We start from the raw sequence: 19,562 nt of genomic DNA, 5'->3' as shown, positions 1-19,562 counted from the left end.
AAAACTCCATTTGCATTCCAGCAACAGCATCCCTGGTATCAAGTTTCTAATGTCACTATGGTGGCTCCTAACATTGCACCTCAAATTCACGAATCAAGACGACTGCAAAATCCAGGCAAAGGTTTAGATTATTTGCTGTGTCACCACTATTTTACTAGCTGCTTCATCTTCACTCCCCATTTCCAGTGTAATTGAGAAGCAAACCCTCACATCGCCACAACTCCTTGTCCCAGGGGAATCCTCATTCAGATTTCCAGTGAAAACTACACCATGTCACCTCTTCCAGCACAGGACTGACTTTTTTTTGAAAAACAGACACCAAAGCAACTCCATCTAATTGTGCCAGAAGACTAGCATCACCTCCACAGGACCTCTTCCACCTTCAAGAACCTGAAACCCCTCACTTCTTAAATTTCCAATTGAGATATAGTGAGTAACTCCCACCCTTAAAAATCAGAGGCAATCCACCCATAGCTTCATGGTCAGTTCACACACGCAGTAAATGGATAAAGGAATAGTGCCATGTGGAACAAGTCTTGAGCAATGCCATTCATGAATGAATTAAACTTCCCCTTCAGTAGGAAAGAATTATAATCTGATATCAAAAGGGTCCTTCTGATAAGAAACTTTCTCAGTTATTATTGGTATTATTTCCGTTCATGCCAGTGTGACACTATGCAGATTATATATAACGTTTCTATACAAGTCCATGAAGAAGCACCACAAGTACTAGAGCATCGAGAACACAAGTCATGTAATACGGAATTTGCCACTAACATAAAACCCCACTACATAAAGACCTAAATATACAAGTCTTGTTCGGTGCAACGCCACCTCGGTATATAGATCCAAGTTTTTCTGACTCCTGTGTTTTGCAGCTAAAGCAAAGTCAAATCCAACTGTATGACAAACCATGTGACAGAGGCCCATGTATCCAATATCCATTATCAAACACTATTAACAATAAGATGTTGCCCCCTCCCTGGAGGTGTTCAAGGCCAGGTTAGATGAGGCCTTGAGCAACTTAGTCTAGTTGAGAAGTGCCCCTGCCCATGGCAGGGAGGTTGGATTAGATGATCTCTAGTCTCCCTTCCAACCCAAGCCATTTCATGATTCTATGTTGACTGCTGAAATGCTTGAGGTGCTAAAAGGAAGAGGAAGAAGAGTTTGTCATGATACATGTTAAAATAATTCCTTACATGGAAAGAGATGCACCATCTTTTCTCATTCAATAATATTTACAATCTCAGTTCTTCAAAGGCTCTAGTTATTTAGCTTTTTTTTTTTCCTTTTACATGCCAGAAAGAAAAGTGTGAGTACCTGTTAAACAATACACGTGTTTTCAGCAGTGAGATGCAACACTGAGTAACCCTGCTCTTGAAGAAATTAAGACAAACAGTTGGGGTATGGAGCAGCTATTTTTAAGCCTAGTACTAGTAAATACTACATTCTTCTCATTAAATTATTAGGTATACTTTAAATATTGATATATTAACTTCAGGCTTTATTGTGTGCTTGTCAAATGTACTGTAAAACCTATACAGATGTAATGAAAAGATCTTTGACTCATAGGGCAGTAAAATTAATGGGATTGCCACAGAATTTACAAACATGTTGAAGCTAAGCCTAATCCTACAGAATCCTACCTACAGCCCTTGGGTTCCAATTCACACATTCACTCTACATCTGTGGTGGGTTCTCAGCCCCAAAGAAACTCATGATCACCTCAGGACACAAGAGGCGAAAGGATGTTCCAGGTCATAAAAATCCTCTCCTCTTTTATCATAAGGATTCATTTCATGCAGTCTCATGAAATAAGAAAGCTCCAGCTCAAGGTACAGTACTATTGCTACAGGCTCTTGTAGCAAGCTCATATACTGTGGCTAAGCTACAGCATATTAGTACAAGTTCTGTCAGTGATACTCACACAAAACCAGGCCTAATCCTGGAAGAGAAGAAACTCCCCCTGCTCCTTCCCTTGAAAACTGCAAACTGTCACCACTAAAAAGCTGTACAGATCGAGTCTCCCTGCCTTTAGATATCCTCAGCCTGAGCAAGCCAAAGCTGGGGGAAATAACTATAAGTATTTCTGCATCACTGTGGTCTCATCACCCCACCTTCTCTCAAATACACTTAAAAGCTTGAGGTATGAACTGTGTAAGGCAGCCTCTGAAGCAGGGACTCCTTGCTAAACCATTTGGTTGGGCCGTCCTCTGCAAGCAGCAGAGAAGGGAAGCTTCAGCCACACATCCCCTCCTACAGGGCAAGCATCACCTTAGCACTTGCAGTAGTTTCTCAACACAAACTTCCTTTGGACAAATGGGATCATCATCTCTTTACGGCAGCGTTTTTGCAGAAGGCTTTAGAAATCGCTGTTGACTCCCCAAGACTGGAGACTTATGTTTAGTTTCATGACACAGACTGTTAGCTGATCTCTTTTCATGGTGCTGTGGACGAGACTGGGTCTGCATCCTCTGTGTTTGCAGCATGCTGCCATGTCATGTGGTTACCTAGCTTTAAAAATAAAGAGGAATAAATCAGTACGTGCTAGTGAGCTGAAGACGACAGTGTTATACCATCCCCAGGCTTTAAAAAACCCAAATGGCTCCACCATAACACAATTAGTTGCTTTCCTCCCTTTACTCCTTTTCTTCGGCAGTCTCAGAACTGCACAGAGTCAATGGCTAAGCATCTTGTCCTAACATCCATTTGATTGTGTAACGTAACTTCCAGCTAAAGGATGGAGGAATAATAATGCACAAACTGTCTGACAACACGTATTTCTTCTCTTACTCTGCTTCTGCATCCGTTGATACATTTATTCATCGACAGAAATCACAATCTCTCTCTTTGCTAGCTAGGCTAAACACAGCAAATGCTTCCAGCCTCTTCTCATGTCCTGAGAAATGCTTTTTATTATCACTCCTTTTTATTCTAGTAGACTTTCTCTTCACCTGGTCAAGTTTTGATTTATCTGTCTTCAATGTTCATGACCAGAATAAGAATAAATGGAAGAAATGGCATTCCATTTTTTAAAAAAGGAGCAAGGAATTGAGATATGTTTTAGTCAGGTCACAAAAATATGACAATGCAATGAATATTGTCTGGTTTTGCTATAGTTAAGAAACATTACAGCAACAAGAAGATATGTAACAGACGCTAGCTTGTCACACTAATTAATTCTTCTTTTTTAAAACTCATGTTGACAATCATTCAAGTAATACTATCAAATCAGCCAGCACTCTACATACAGATGAAGTAAAGTATTCCAGAACCTTCAGCAACAAAAGAGTTTCATACTGGAAAATACAATTAAAATCAGAAGGCTGTCCTGCCATCTGTTTAAAATGAAAGGTTGTACATTTCCTTGTTGTTATCAGAAAAATAGTAAAATGCTATGTATGACTATTCTGGAGGATTACCTTTACTGATGACAGAAAAATATACTCAAATATGCAAATACAAAGTAAGCGTGTCAAACTGCAGGATACAACATTATTATTACCAAATTGTAAGATCAGAGCTTAAATGAACTTGTCTCATCGCAGCTATGACCATACCAGGATAGGCAGCAAAGGCGAACTGACCACATAAAATCAGAGCAAAGTGGCATGTGTCAGAAGAACCTGTATGCATTTTCATCCTAGGCTACAGTTTGCTCTGCTGATAAGTCACTCAGAGAAGTCTGATCAACCAGTTTTTAACGTAGCTCTTGTTAACGTCCAAAAGCAGCTGTGCTGGACCTGGGTACCTGGCAGGACACACTGGAGCCCAAACCTAATTAAACGTTCAAATCACACATAGTCATGAAGAAACGAGCAAGGTACACGGATACTTATTTTGCATTGAAGGAGTCTTGAGCAACTAGTTTACTGTTTGCCTTGCCTCTAACTTGTCAGGTGGTCACTCTGGTGCAAAGCAGGCTTCTGAGGGCTCCTTCCCTCTTCAGCTGGCCTTCTTTTCAAGTTCTGTTCCTGTTCTTAGAAGGCAACGATGAGAAGATGCCTCTGCTAAGCCTGGCTGCCACTATCTCATACCACAAGAATGACCATCCCTAGAATCTTTCACGTGTGGCGTAACATAAGTAGCATGGATCTTCATGGGGCTGACACTACAGATCTAGGATGATTTATTAGGAGCATACAGCTCCTGCAAGCAAACTATGACATTTGCTACTAAATTATTTATCAGAAAGCTACAGGGGACAGCAAGTTAAGAGTCCGCACCGGTCACGTATATAAAACTCGCTGAGAACAACTTTATTGGCAGCCTTTTTGACCCATCATCCATTTGACTCCAGCATTATCCAGACTCGCTGATTGGGCTGCAAACCCTGCAAGGACTGCTGGTTTGTGGAGAGCTACAAGACAGGGTCAGCAACATTGATGGAGGGCTGCACTGAGGATGCATCTTTACCAGGAACTTGGAGCTCTGACTGCACAAAGACAATCTGAAAGACTGTCCAGATACACTGCTAGACAGCAGACACGACATACTATTTTCCTTTTTCTGCAACTGAGAAGAAACAGAAAAGGAAGGGAACAAGAAAACAATGCAAGAAGCAGCTCAACCAGCCAGCAAGTTAGAAAAAGCTGCAGAGCTACAACCAGCAGTTCCCTAAGCGAAATAAAATTCAGCAAGTGGTTTGTTTTGCTTTGTTTTCCCCCTAGTGATTAATGTAATTTTTGTGTAACTTTACTGATAAGGCAACAGCAACCAAAGGAGTCAGATTCCTAACTTAAAAGCCATACCATTATCCAGGCAGTAATTTATTGCTTTGCACAGTGGCAAACAGGGCAGTCAAATGGCCAGAAAGATGACTGCTACTCATGCCTTGTCTCCAAACCTGTTTGTACGCAGCTCCCAGGAAAATGTGTCTGACCAAGGATGCTGACAGGCTGGCTTCTACCAGTTCATCACTTTGTTTAGCAAGGCCTGTCCTTACATACACAGAAAATAACAGGCCCTGGTTATGACAAAAGCAATTGCTTAAAAAATAATAACTGGGGGAGGGTGGGGAGTGATAACATAGAGGTTGTATTGTCCTGACATTATTTCTATGCATAGTTTCACTGTCATCACAGGATCATTTTATCATTTTACACAAAAAGACGACTATGAAAAGAATTTCCTATATAACCTCCTTTTTTAAGATACTTGCAATTTCACAATAAACATGAACCCAACCATTCTCTGCAAAAGCAGAAAGTGGCATTTCCTTCCTGGCCCTTACACTACCAGCACCCCAACAGAAATATATTTATTTCTTGAAATAGACACAGCTAGGAAGGGGTTTAGAAACAAGCTTCACCCAGTTATCGTGAATTATTAACCAGGAAAAAATCCCTCTTGTTGCCCTTTACAGAAGCTTGATTTCTAAGTTTAAAAATCAAACTGACACATCTCTTGTACAAATACCCAACCTTTTAAAAAATGCTCTGAGCATTATAAATACATTTTTTCTTGAATACGAGAACAACAATTCTATAAATAGCTATTCTTCACAGAACTGCTTCAAGACATTGTTTTTACAGACAACAGTAGGAAATTGAAGGAGGTCTTAGTGCCAAACATTAAAAGTGAAATAAACTCTCCAATCAACTCTGGGTTTCCATTTATTATTACAAAGCTCACCGTTACTTTTCGGCTTATACAATTAGTTTATGCAAGGGAAGGAACAAAACAGAAGACAGCACTCTATCCTAGCACAGCTACTGGGTTGGTGTAAATCAGTCACAGCCTTCAACTTCTAAGGGCATTCACTTTGCTGCTTTGGGCAGTAATTTAACAACTCTGGGCTGTCAACAGATGGACCCACTATTACCCACCACAACCTTGTACAAACATAAGCAAAGACAGGACTTGTATTAGAACTCCATGATATGATTTCCAAATACACTGACTCAAAACTGCGCTCCATCTCCTCTAAAAATCAAACACAGGAAGATACACACGATCTAATGCAATAGCAAATTACCTGTTCAGTCTGCACATTTAATGGTTGCTACCGCCTCAAGCAGTTTTTGCCCTGGTATCTAAACATAAAATCAACAGGAACTCCCGAAAAACAGCACACAGCTGGTAAATCAGGTTTCCGTAGCCAGAATACTACAAGTACATATTTAGTCATTTTGGTATATACTCCAACACAAGGCCAAAGCTCAAGCACTACCAAGTTCTAACCCCATTTTCAACAGGGAACCAGTACAAGCACTTACTTCAGAATTCATCCATAAAAAAAGGACCTCATTCAGTTCCTACTTTTGATACAGGATTTTGCTATAACAATTGCAACAATAATTTTCTGTTATACATCTGATATGGTATACAAAACAAACTGCACCCAACTGCTCAGGGTACTGATACTCTTTCACCCTGGTGCAGCTCCACAGTCTCCAACAGTTGGAAACATGACACAGGGGTGACACAGATGTGAAACTGCAGTAACGCAGCGATGAATCAGGCCGTGAGCTTCCCCAACAGCTCCCCAGCCGCAACAGTGATCTAAGCATACCGGAATGTTTTTAAAAGAAAGTAAGTGTCCAGCAAGGATTAGTAAGAACTTAGTGACGTGGCCCACCAGGCATGGCCAGGGAGCACGTGGCAGTTCAGGAGGAAGAATTCAAAGGGAGCTCTGGCCTCTGGGAATTCTGGGTCTGCCATGCACCACAGCCAAAATCCTCAGTGTACAGAAGGCAGGACAGAGAAACCACAAGCCAATTATGAACCACAACAGTATCCGAAATGGATCTTTGCCTGTAAACCTGAGCAATTACACACCTCACTGGCCATCAGATCATTAACATAGCTGGAAATTACCAAGTCAGCCATCCATCTCTCCACGTTTTGTCACCAGGGATGAGCCACAGGGCTGTTGAATTTGTTCCCCAGAAGAGCAGAGGAACATATGCTGATGTAATGCTTGCCTGCTGTGCCAGGAGTGGCAGGCAAAGCCACTGCCCATCACACCACAGAAACCAGAAAGAACCATTCTGGAGCAGGAAGCTTTTCTCTTACCTTATTTTGATCTGTCCAGTAAAAGAAAAATCCCTGTGGATCTGTTCTGAGAATAATTGGAGTGACAACAGTGGAGTCCTGGAAGAAAAAACAGGACAAACAAAAAATTCACATCAGCACACAGAACACATAATTATGCTTTTCTACCCATATAAATGAACAGCAACATCTAGGAATTACCCTGAAGGTATCACTAGCAAGATGTCACTAAAAGAATTTAATATCACCTGCCTAATCTTCATTTTTCTGACATAATGTATTTCCATTACTGAGAAGACAGCACTAAATAACTCCTGACTTGTCAACACATGGAGTTACTCCAGAAAAGCTGGAAGTAGATTAAGTTAAACAAACATAACACACTAACTGTCAAACTAGAGTCCACATAGTGAAGTACTACAGTTATCTGAAGTCCACTGTCCAGCTTGACCCAAATTAACTTCCAGATACAGACAAAAGCTAAATGCCTGTAAGCTTTACTTTAACAGACAAAGACTAAATTTGCCTAGAAAACCTGGAATAACATTCACTACATTAAGGCTTTTGTCAATTACTTTCCAGTAGTGTTTTTCTATTTTTTTTCTACACTCAAACTACAAACAATTTAGTAATGGGAGTATATATATTCCACCTCCAAATCCATTGACGCTCTCCCTACTCCGCCAACATCCATTGCCCAGGTCATTTAAAACCAAACACATTTGTAAGTACTGTAAGTAAGGCAGCCTGGTTACCTATATATTCATGTCTTCTGACTGACAGCCGGTACCTGACTCTGGAGATAAGCTCTAACCGAAGTCTTTTCCGCAGGTGGGTGTTCATTATCTCTCTCACCCACCGGGATTCCCTGGTGCCTAACAATAATTGACATCAGTGCAGCCTGGTCCTAACAGGACTTCTCCTCTCTTTCCTCTACTATTTTTTCATTATATCTGTAAAAATGCTGTTGTCTTGAGACCTAGCACCTGTTTGACAAACTCAATTTAAAAGTTACGGAGGGAGCACAGAAAGAAGAAGGAAGACAGGCAGACAGAAAAATTGCCTAAGCCTTATCTCCACAGGAACCCAGGCTAAACACACAACTCCTCCTCAAAAAGAATGTATATTTCTGTTGAAGCGTTATAGGTATTTTACCGCTTTAGCATTCACTTATTTCCAGAGCAGAAAGATGTGATATCAGTCTATATTCCTTCATGAAAAATATGGGCTCTAATAGGTTCAAATTTAAATCAAACATATTTAAGTGCGGGGGGTTTTTATGTGCAAATAAAGTTGATGGAAGTGACATCATCATAAATAAATAAAAACTAATTACACAAGTGTCATTTCCGATGCAAGAAGATAACACTTGTCTATATCTTGCCAGCAGTACAGCCTTTTGTGATGGAGTACCGAGCTCCCAGCAATGGGCATTTGTGAAGCAGGGAAGTTGAATTATTCCCAGTTTACAGCTAGAAAAAGCCAAGACCCAAAGAAGCTAAGTGACCAGCACCAGTTAGAAGCATGCAGGGGAACAAGCAGAAGAATAAAATGGAGTCAAGCAGAAAGCATACTTTTATCTCAGCACAAGAGAAATACAAATAGAAGAACAAGTTCTACACTAAGAAATACAAGATTGAACTCCTAAATGAGTGTGAAAGTTCTCTTTGTAACTGGACGATCCGGGCTGTGGATTAACTGTGCCACAGGTACACCGACAGCCAAATGGGTGTCCCGTGAGCTTTCAGAGACTGGGAACAAGCGTGGCTGTACCAATGCCAGGCAGCATCTTGGGAATATCCCAGCTGGGATCACAGCTTGTTCACAACACGCCACTGTCCTCCTTTTCCTCATTACAAGAGCACAGTGTTGTATGCACTTCCCCTAAGAGAACAGACATACAGAATTTGTACCGTTGATTTTTTCCCCCCGTTTCTCCATAGTTTCTAGCATCTTGTCTACCCGAGAGTCAGGTACTGTTTGAGTACAAGAGGCAAATTTATTCTTAAAATATGCCAGGCCCTGAAGACATGTTGACTGGCTGTCTATATCTGCAGGCTTCTACAAAAGTGTTGTTATATCGCCATCATTCAAAAAGAAAAAAACAAAAACAAAAACAAAAAACCTGCTCCTGAGATAGAACTCTCCTTTTTTAGGTTATTTCATTATGTCCTTTGCAGCCTGTGTGCAAATATGTACAATGAGGAAAGAAAAAGACTAAGTGTCCTTCTGCCTTCCGATGAGATATACACAACTTTGGTGGGGAAGAGGAGAGAGTGATGGGAAACAGACAGGTATGAAGTGATTATGTCTAGGATTAATCAATTTTGCTAGTTAATCATTTTGAATCAGTTACTTAAACCCAAAAGCCGTTTAGATTTGCCTGTGCTGATGATATACAGCTATCAAAGTAATACTTCTGTAGATGAAGATCGTAAAACGTTGACTATAATCAGACTCAAAAAAGTGGAGAATAAGGGGAAAGAGCCTTTAATATCTATTAGGTGACATAAAGGAAACGTCATCATGACAGGGATGAGTCTTAGTTTAAGATCCTCTGTGCTCCAGGAAGTTGTTTATTTCAAACCAAGAAGAGGCAGTGGCGCACTACGCCTCTTTTCTAAATTAACTATACCCCTCTGACATTAAGCATAGCACAATTAACATGCTGATGAACACAAAAACCCCACGCTGTCACACTGTATACAAACATAGTATCTGGGAACAATTTTGTACATGTAACTGTGTACATGTGTCTTAGGAACTCTTCCACACAGTTACGCAGCAATGAAAGTCACGTGCACAATGTTTTATATGTTCTACAAGCTAAATATAACTCTTGTAAGTCCCTGCTACCAAATGCCACACTCCTTAGTTCTGGGTGTAGAGGAATGGAAATAAACTTCTCTAGTCAGCTCTGCAAGTCCTTCTCCCTACTCCACATTGACACGGAGTCCTTTGTCACATGGAACAGGTCTGTTACTTTTATACCGCTCTGCAATGAGGGCTTGCAAAGGCCTCAGAGAGATATATGAAAAACCCTTTATATAGTCTACAATCAAGAAGAGCAGTGGTTCAAGGCTCTGAAATAGAAACCTGTTTCAAATTACAATTGTCTGGTACATTTATTTACAAAAACTATTGTACTATATGGGAATAACTGTGGACTTTTTACCCAGAAGACACACCTGCAGTCATTCATGAGAGTATCCTGAAGCCCATTAATTCAGTTTCCTCACCCACAGAGCTGATCCCCCTCATAACAACCATACACAACTCGGGAGACGAGGGTAACAGACAAGACACAATAAATAAAGGGGGCGGGGCACCAAACCAAAATAAAACAACAAACAAAACTTGAAGGACAAACAAATAGGGAGCAGATGTTCATTTCTTCCCTAACCGACTCAGATCCACAACATGAGAATAAAATGGGGGGGGGAAGATTTCAGTGTTATGCAACTCTAAGGCTGACAGGTCTGGAAATTGCCATATATTTAAATGTCTAGTAGGGTCATAGCTGATCGTCTGGACGTCAAAGCAGCAAGCAGCCCTTTGGGTAGGAGCCCCAGATTCTTGGGACACGTCAAAGCACATAAGAAAAGAATCAAGAGGAGGTGACCAAGGCAAAAATCAGCTGTGACCAGAAACAGGAGAGGAAGAAGAGAAAGGCAGAGTGTCCCAGTCAACGATGGAAATAATTGTGAGTTATCAGGCGTTTTAAATGCTACCCATGGGTGCTTGTGCCAAGCAATGGCTTGGTTTCTGACAGATTGCTACTGCAAATTCCTTGAATAGGAAGACTTAAGAGTGGCCCCAATCTGGCAGTCCCAGTGTGCTGCATATCGCACCAATCTAAACTTAAGTGAATAATTTTTCTAAAGGCCTTTTAATTTCACCTTTAAGAGCACCCCACCTTTTTATTTGTTGACTTAAGGCAAATTCTCTATTTTCCTCCAGTCTCATAGCCTCAAATGAGTAATGTGGTTGTTCTATACTCATTCCATTAAGTTGCCTCCTAATTAGCTATACAACCTCAGTTCCTGCATTAGTAATATTCTTTATTTTACACCTTTAAACAAAGAGGCTTCAGATTTGTGCCCACAAAGTGCCACAGAGAACTTTGTGATCCTTACCAACCAGGCACCACAAAACAGGAGTCTAGAAGATCGATGGACAAATCCATATTTAAGTGCCTGCCAGGTAACGTTTCAGGGTCTGATTTTTAAGTGTGCATCCCCTAGACTACATCTAACATTAGCAAGCAAAAAGTGCCACCTCCATTTTAGTATTACTGACCAATAAAGACTGCCATACAAAGCCAAACAGTGAGGAGAGTAGAAACCTTGGTTTGGTTCCTTTCTGATTGTACACCCATGCTTCCTAAACCTCAGAGCATCCCCATGACCAGGCTGTGCATCCTGCCACAAGGGACGGAGCTTTCTACCCTACTCCTCAATCATCACTGGTAAGACCTGAAGAGACACACGGCAAGAAAGAGGGGCTACATAAAGGTGCACTGCTCTGCCACCTATGTCCCAGGCTCTGGCCCTTGCTCCCAGAACTCTCTGTACTTTATTCAGTAGGTATTAAGGCAAGGGTGTAACACTATTGCCACTGTGTTTTGTGCCAAGCACAGTTCAGTGTTAAGATGATCACAGAACATCACAGGCTGGGACTAATGTGCCTGTGATGCAAGTATTGGGTCAATCCTGCCATAAAGAAAAAGTTCCTAATGGATCTTAAAAGTATCTACGTGTACCTTGTCAACTAGCAAGACCACAAGTCAGATGAGTATGTGTTTTAATAAATCATATATAGATAATGATGATGTTTCTTAGAAACAGTTGCAGTCAAAATTCACATCAACATATTTTAAAAAGAAAAGCAAACCAGCCTTCATCTTCAGCTTTCAGAACAGATGGGGCTTATGGCATTGCCTTGTTAGGCCACACCGCTGTTCCCTAGTTTTGCCTCAGATATTTAGAGACATTGAACATCTCCAAATATAACCTGAAAACTTTTGCACACACCATTATTCCATTTGCTTGAACCTTCTCCCAGAAAATTTCTACCAAACCGCTTCCAAACACAAAGCTAAGAAATACAGATTTCCGGGAAAGGCAAAATAATCTGCAACTTTTCCTTCACTTTGGTGAAAGGGCTTGAACCCTGGTTGAGCAAGGGTGTAAGGCTGTGGGAAAGGTGTGGGGAGAGTCCCTGCAAAAGTGTTTTCTTGCCACCCTACAAGCCAGGGTGATTACAGGCTTAGGGGAGTGGAGAAGGAGCAAAGGAGAAGGCACAGCAAAACCACAGTTTACACATGGTCAGCAGATAAGAGTAGCTGTTAAATTCCATAATACACTGGCTGTACTCAGACTGGAACTAAGCAGGATTACCCAAACAATTAGCACTATGAATTTCTTTAGGCTGACAGCTGAACTACAGGGGAGAACGAGAGTACCAGTCCTCCAGCTTTGCAATGAATCCCTGAAATAATCCAGAAGGGTAAAGCTGCCCTCTTTTACTGAGGACAGAAGAACCACATCTGTCGTGTAAAGGAACACCATGAGAGAAGGAGATGTTGGAGAAGGTGAAATGAGTGCTGCAGGTTGGAAGCAGGACCAAAGAAAAAAAAAATCAAAACTGGAATCAGTTTTAAAGGACCCATAAAATGAAATCTAACTTGTTCAATAGGAACATCCAGGAAAATATTCTTCACTACTAGAGGAGTTAAACTCTGGACAATCTTTGGTGATGGCAACACAGAACAGGCATCATCATTCCACTAATTAAAGACTAACTTCCTGCGAGTTTTAAAGAGCTACCTTGAGCAGGATTTGTTTCTCAGAAGCAGACTACCCGGTCTCCTTTCTCAGGATGTCCATACTCTTGGGCTAATTATAGCCTTACCGCATGTAGTCTGGATTTGTCTGCCCAAGTCCTTATTTGTTGTAGATGTTGCAAAGTATGCAGTCAAGAAAGAAGCAATAAAGGGAGAACTTTATAGCAGGAGTAGCCAAAGGAAGATTTTGTCTCTGTGAGAGAATTCTTATGTGATGCTAAGCAAATAATTTAAACCAGTCTGTTCATTGGCATAAATGCCGTATTCTGATTTTGAGGGAATACTGGAATTATATTTCCACATTTCATTTTCTAATTTTCAGAGATGCTGAGCCCAAATTCATCTGAAGTCACTGGGAAGGCATTCTGAACATCTGACTGTATGGTGCTACGCAGTCTGAAAATTAGGTCCAAGGTACCTAATCACAGATTAAAAAGTAGTAGTTTTTTATGTTGGTCTCTTTTTTTGGATCTACAACAGTACAATTGGGAACACATTTTGTCATCTAATGGGTCTTGCAAAAATAAATTTTAAAATGCTTATGAAGCATTTACCTTATAATACATAAATGCCTCCATATTGTTTAGTTAACTCTACTTCACTACAGCCTTTTTTTAAAAAAAAAAAAAGTCTTGGGCATTCAAACATTCAAGCGAAGCAAGCACACATAAGTGTACAACTTAAATTTCCTATTAGTTTCCCTTTCACAAAGAATTCCTCACTTACTTAAGAGTTGCTTTCTGGTTTTCAGTTTCCCAGTATTTACCAACACCCCAAAGGGCTCAGACACTACAATAACACAGATGTTATCTGCAACCTAAACAGGTAAAGTAGTCACCAGATCTTCCCAGGAAGGCATCTAACCATTCTGAGGGGACCCAAATCTTTTTTTGCCCCCCAAGCTAAAGTTAGCAAGAGCTTTCCAATGGAGTTAAAGTACAGACTTAGCCTTTCCTAAATGTTAACTGTTCAGAAATTTTAAACTCAATCTGAATACTCTCCTATGTTGCAGAAGACAGCTTCTACTCAGATAAAATATTTGTATATAGCACAGAGCTGATATTTGTTTACTACATAAAGATTAGCAGCAAAGAAAAAAAGAACAAAATCTCTAGAATGTTGGACTAACTTCTTCCCTCCAGACTGAAAACATTCAGAAAAAATAAACTCTTCTCAGTTTATTGTTTTAGTTTTATATGCACAGAACAATGGTTGTTCACTGTTCATGGCCTCAGTAACGTACTGTAGTGACAGACTTGTGCAGAATTTAAAAACAATGAAAAAACGTAGGGAAAAAAAAAACCCACAAGTTACTTGAGCACCAGCATCACTTCTGAAACTTTCCAGGTTTTTTCTTTGTTTGATCTCAGCTTATCCATAATAATGATACTCTGATGTCATATTAACTTGTAAGGTTAAAGGGTATGTATGTATCTCATACTCTTGACAATCTTTAAAAGATTCTAAACAAATAAAGAAGCCCGAAAATTTTACATAGCACTCGCCATCTGCGCTCAAAAATGTTTTATAAAGACAAAGAAGTGCTCTAAGAGAGAGGCATTAAAATATAAGTTAAAAGACCTAGGTTTGGCTTTGCTGCTCACTGGAATACCTGGTGAAGTGCTGTAGCCACTAAACAACGCTACCTATCAGGAGGTTTGTACCAGTAACTAAATATTTATTTAAAAATATGGCTATAAAATTGGAATCACGTCCCTCAGTTTAGGTAGAGTTACATTACCTTACCTTACTGATATAGTTAACTTGCAAGTAAAAATAAATAGTGTAAGCCAGAGAGTCAAATTCTTTATGCAAAGTACATATTATCACTAGGGAAGATAAGAAAGCCTTTAAGCAAGAACTGAAAACAAATCTATTTTTGAACATACACCATCATACTAGCTTACTTCAGTGTGCCAATTACTGCTTTTAGAAAACATCAGTTCAGCTGTGCTCTAGCTGTTGAGCTATTTGTTAGCACAGTTATGTCTACCTTGTTCCCACTACAGGCCAGAGAAAAATAAAGGAAAAAAAGACAGCCAAGGCAGGTTTCAGCCCCTTCAGACACCAGATCAGTCCGGAGAGAAATTGCCCTTTATACTCAGGTTTCATTAACCTTCTCAGCCAGCAACACATTCTGATACATTAAATTTAACCCCCTACAAAAAAGCTTCACCCATGGACTTAATTGCATTCTTTTTATTTCTTTATTAAGCTCTTTTAAAACTCTGATCAGGAAGAGCTATTGTAACCTCGGCTTCACTGCAGCAGAGTGGAACAAGTGAGTTCTTTACGCCTTCTCCCTCTCTTGACAGTTATTGCTTCTCTCTAGGAATAAGACAGTGCAGCTGTTCAAAGACCACACCAGAACGCAAGAGACTCAGAGCCTCTTTCCAGTAGTAAGGGAGAAGCAGTTATAAAGGCCCAACTGAAGGCAGCATAAAGACACATGACTTGAAGAAGCAAGCGATCAGCCAGCTGGCATCTTAAACCAGACACACACACACACATCCACAAAAAAAACCCACCTAAGCAACCAGGCACTTTTACCTTTCACCTATTCAAACATCAGCTATTTCTGTTCAGTGCCTTGTGAATCCAATCTACACATCAAGAGTTAATTCTAAAATTTCTTTTCCAACCTGTAATACTGTTATACAATAAAATAGAAACAGTGTGAGGAAAAGGAAAGTTATAGGACAACAATCATCAGTTTGACTTTAGTGCTTTATATCCTGATCCAAGATGGAATTTGTGAACAGAATGTATTAGGCATTGAATGGTGTAAGTGATACTGCAACCAATCCTGATGCATGGAAGCATGACTTGTCTTGCAAAGCTGGAACTTCTTAATTGATCCTAATGCTTCTGCAGTTTAGAAACTGAAGATGGTCCGCAGAGGAAATGGAATTTCAAGCCTCCTGAGCTACTTGCCTTCCACCTGCCTGTACGTGATCTCGAGTGGCTGACATAACCTCTTCCTCTCCTCTCGGCAAAGCTCAGGCAAGGCATTTCTCTTTCAAACTGAATCATCATCACACCGGGGGCGGGGGTGCCACACTGGAATAGGTTCACCTGTAAAATGTCTCAGAGAGGAGGTCCATATAGCAACTTCAGTACCACATCTGCTTATTAGCAGCCTCAAGAGTTACTAATGAGGCACAGAGCTACTAGCAGCTCAGGATGGGAAGCCCACGGGTATATCGTTTTTAAAGTCTGTATCGCTACAGCTTTTGACAGACTGTTCTGCACACCGTGCTGCAGCATCCTTCTAAAAGCTGGCAAATACATTCTTTAACAACTATTACTCTATACACCATGAAATTCCTTACACGCCTCTCATGCTCTGGTCTAAATCCTTCCTGCATTCCCATTTAAAAAAAAACAAAAAAACAAAAAAACAAAACCATTACTTTTCAGTGTTTTATAACTCAGTTGGAAAAATTTTTCTTTGGGCTGAAACTTGGTACAAGTCATAGGAATTCACCGAAAACACTCTTTTGTTTTATGAAATTCCAAGCAAAGTCAATAGAACCATCTTTAGACTGCAAAACAAAACAGCAGGGAAGTGTACTACAAGGGTATGCCTTGGACAGAAACAAATGCTGCCCTAGTGCACAGGCAATGTGAAGAACTGAACTCCCGTTCTCACTCAGAAACAGTAAATAGAAAACATAAAAAATGGTGTATAATAAACATCAGTATGTGAGCCTCGCTTTTCTGAACAGCCCTCTCAGCAGAGCAGAGCCAAAGCACTCATTATGGTCAATTCCAGTTTACTATTTCTCATTACAACCTATTGTTTCACCAGAGAGTTTGTGCGTGCTTATTTACATGAGAGACCACAGAGGTTTAGATTAATAACCACAATTTTTAAAAACCCTATACAAGCAGATTAATTTGATAGAAAACGAAGACTCTGAAGTGGTTAGTGGCTAGTCAATGGCAAATACTTTTCAAAGTCACTGAATATGCATTAGTCTGAAGACCTTCTTACAGTCAGAGTGCCAAAGGAGATTAACTTCCCTTGAAATCTTTGATATCGTGGGGCTTCCGATGCTGAGAAGAAACACTAAGGGCAAAACAGGGAGTCTGGGGGGTTGGAAATGCATACGTATACACACAACGCATGGTCAACAGTGAGTTAACGCTAGTATTCTTCATTGCACACTGTGCCTAAATATGCACCAACTTTCACAAGGTTGCTGATGAAAGCACACACTAAACACAACAGGACTCTTTCATCTCAGGCACACATTCCAGGTTAATACTTGTGTGTCATTGAGTAACATCTATAACCCGAAATGCGTATCTTTGGACAGAATTTAGAAGTATTTTATTACTGCAGCCTTTAGATTTACAATTGGAAATCTTTTTTCCAATTAGTTTATAGCAGACAGGTTAGCCACTCAAGATCCACTGTGCATGGAGAACACCTCTTCTCCTTCAAATTCTAGGTATACCACCTAATACTTCGGAAATAGCACTTAAACTAATAATATAAACTGTTGCCCAATTGCTTGGACTTTCAGTCTGAAGACTTAAATCACCAATAACTTGACCTCTGCACATACCCGTGGAAATTTCTTGGTGGCTTACCAAAAATAAAACAATAACTGCAATGACAAGGCTGAGGTTATGCTGCCTTTTCCTATCCTAAGGAAAATATCAACCCAAGGAAAACATTTTCTCAAGCAAGTCATTCAAGATTAGTTCCCAAACATGAATAACCTGTATCGAGCCAATATTTACTACCGCAGACAAGGTCAGGTTGCTGAACATATTAAAAATGCATTAGCTTATTAATGTAAATAAAATTTCACACTACAAGTTGTTCAGTTTTTTGGTGTTCTTTCTCTCCTTGAGAGTGTTATCACAGGTTTATAGAGGTCAGGCTCATACATTTGGCTGCTGGACAGGCTACAAGCCATGGCAAAACAGTGATACATAACAAGACAAGAACAGTTGTTAGACACATGAACCGCTCCTTCTCCCTCTCTCAATGTTGCCCCTCCAGTTGTTGCAGTGGTTGTCTTTCATACAGCCGAATTTGCAGAAAAAATGAGAGCTGCGTTAACGCTCTCAAAAGAAGTTATCCTCAACAGTTCTCCTGACAGTCAAACTGCCTGCCTCCTTTCCCAACCACTCCTCTACCACGGCTCAAGTCTCCCTATGCCCCCTCTGTCTCCAGACACCATTCACAGACAATTTTTGGGGCACACGCTCCTCCATGCACAACTGAGACACAAACACACGATATTGTATTGCAGGAGCAAGGCTAGCAGAGGACTCATGGTTTCTGTTTTCCTTCTCTGCAGCACAGCAGGCTTACTTTTGTGCTCTGAGAAAAGAAAAGCTAAGCAGAGAAAGGCTAGCTTTCTCTGAAGTGGTCCCGGGCACAGCCTGCAAGTGAAGGAAGCAAATCCCAGTTGCTGAACAGCTATGCTACTAAAGGTGAAGTGAAAACCTCACTCCTCTCCTATGTGAGGCAACACAAGTGTATAGGGTTGGGAAGCAGCAAGTGGTGAGGGGAAAGCAGATGTGATTTTAAGACAAGTCTCATGCCCTAACGAGCCAAGAAAGAAGAGTGTCTTCTGCGGCGGAAGGAAGATGAATGGGGGTACCTGAACAGCGAGCCTTGGGAGAACGTGTCCAGGGCTTAGTAACCCCACCAAAAAGAGAGAGACAACGAGAAAAGGAGAAGGAAGGCGAGAAGCCGGGAGAAGGAAACAGGAGATGGAACAGGAGAGATAAGGAACAAGTCGAAACAACTATGTTAGGGGGACAAAGGTGGCAAAGTGCACAATAAAATACTGGGAGGCAGGAGAGGAAGACGCTCGCCAAAGGAGCCAGCTCAACGCAGCTCGCATCGCCCAAGCGAAGTGAGCCGGGAGAACCTTCGGAGAAAGTTTGCCGGGCATACGGCCGGCGGTTTAACAACGCCTTTCGGGTCGGCCCGGACCCCACACGGCGACCGCCCAGCCCGTCCGGGGAGACCTATCTCCAGCCACCGCCACCGTCCCTGACCGGCCGCCAACTCCTCCTCCTCCGCCACCGCCTCAACTCCCGCGGCGGGACGGGCCCGCCGCCTCGCACCTGCCCCTCGGCGCCGGGCGAGGCTCGCACAGCGCCCCGCGGCTCCCCGCTGCCGCCCAGCGCAGGGCCGGCCCGGCCGCGGCCCCGGGCGGCCACAACATGTGTGCCGGAGCCCTCCCGCCCGATCGATGCGTCCTGCGCGTTGCATAACCCCGCCGTGCCCCGTGTGGGGCACGACGAGGGGAAGCGGGGAGGAGGTGGAAGAGACGCTGCGGGGGGGGGGGGGGGGGGAGCTACTCACATCGTCCCACTTGACGAATTTGATGCCTTTCTTCAGCGTGTCGGAGACGCAGACGGGCTTGAGCTGGAGAGCGTGCACCCCTGGCTGTGCCCCGGCCATTTGCACCGCATTGACGCGCTCTCCCCCCCGGAGCGGAGAAGCCGCGGGAGGCGGCCGCCTGAGGAGGGACGCCGGCGCTCACGGAAACGGCCCCCGGAGAGAGGCCGACAGCCGCGCTCAGCGCACCCGGAGCGGGCAGTCGAGCGGCTACCCAGGCGGCGAGGGCGAGAGGCTTCACTGGCGCCCGAGGAGGAACCTGGCGCGGCAGCGGCCGGGGAGAGCCATGCAGCGGCACATCCTCTATATACAGCCCGCTCGCCACGCACGCACACGCCCGCCCGCTCT

The 19,562-nt window shown here is 42.1% G+C and overlaps 1 protein-coding gene across 1 annotated transcript in view; it reads right to left on the bottom strand.

Moving 5' to 3' along the window:
• PLCB1 (phospholipase C beta 1) overlaps positions 1-19,277 on the bottom strand; it is a 399,681-nt gene extending 380,404 nt beyond the window's left edge. The window contains exons 1-2 of the mRNA XM_086460815.1: positions 19,179-19,277; positions 7,018-7,095 (exon numbers count right to left, since the gene is read on the bottom strand). Of these exons, the coding sequence (XP_086316941.1) occupies positions 7,018-7,095; positions 19,179-19,277 (177 nt within the window). The remainder of the gene's footprint in view (positions 1-7,017; positions 7,096-19,178) is intronic.
• Between the last annotated feature and the right edge of the window lie 285 nt (positions 19,278-19,562).

The sequence above is a fragment of the Leptosomus discolor genome, chromosome 2 (assembly GCF_034619465.1).
Source record: "Leptosomus discolor isolate bLepDis1 chromosome 2, bLepDis1.hap2, whole genome shotgun sequence".
Classification (NCBI taxonomy): domain Eukaryota; kingdom Metazoa; phylum Chordata; class Aves; order Leptosomiformes; family Leptosomidae; genus Leptosomus; species Leptosomus discolor.
This window is presented reverse-complemented; position numbering and strand designations above follow the sequence as displayed.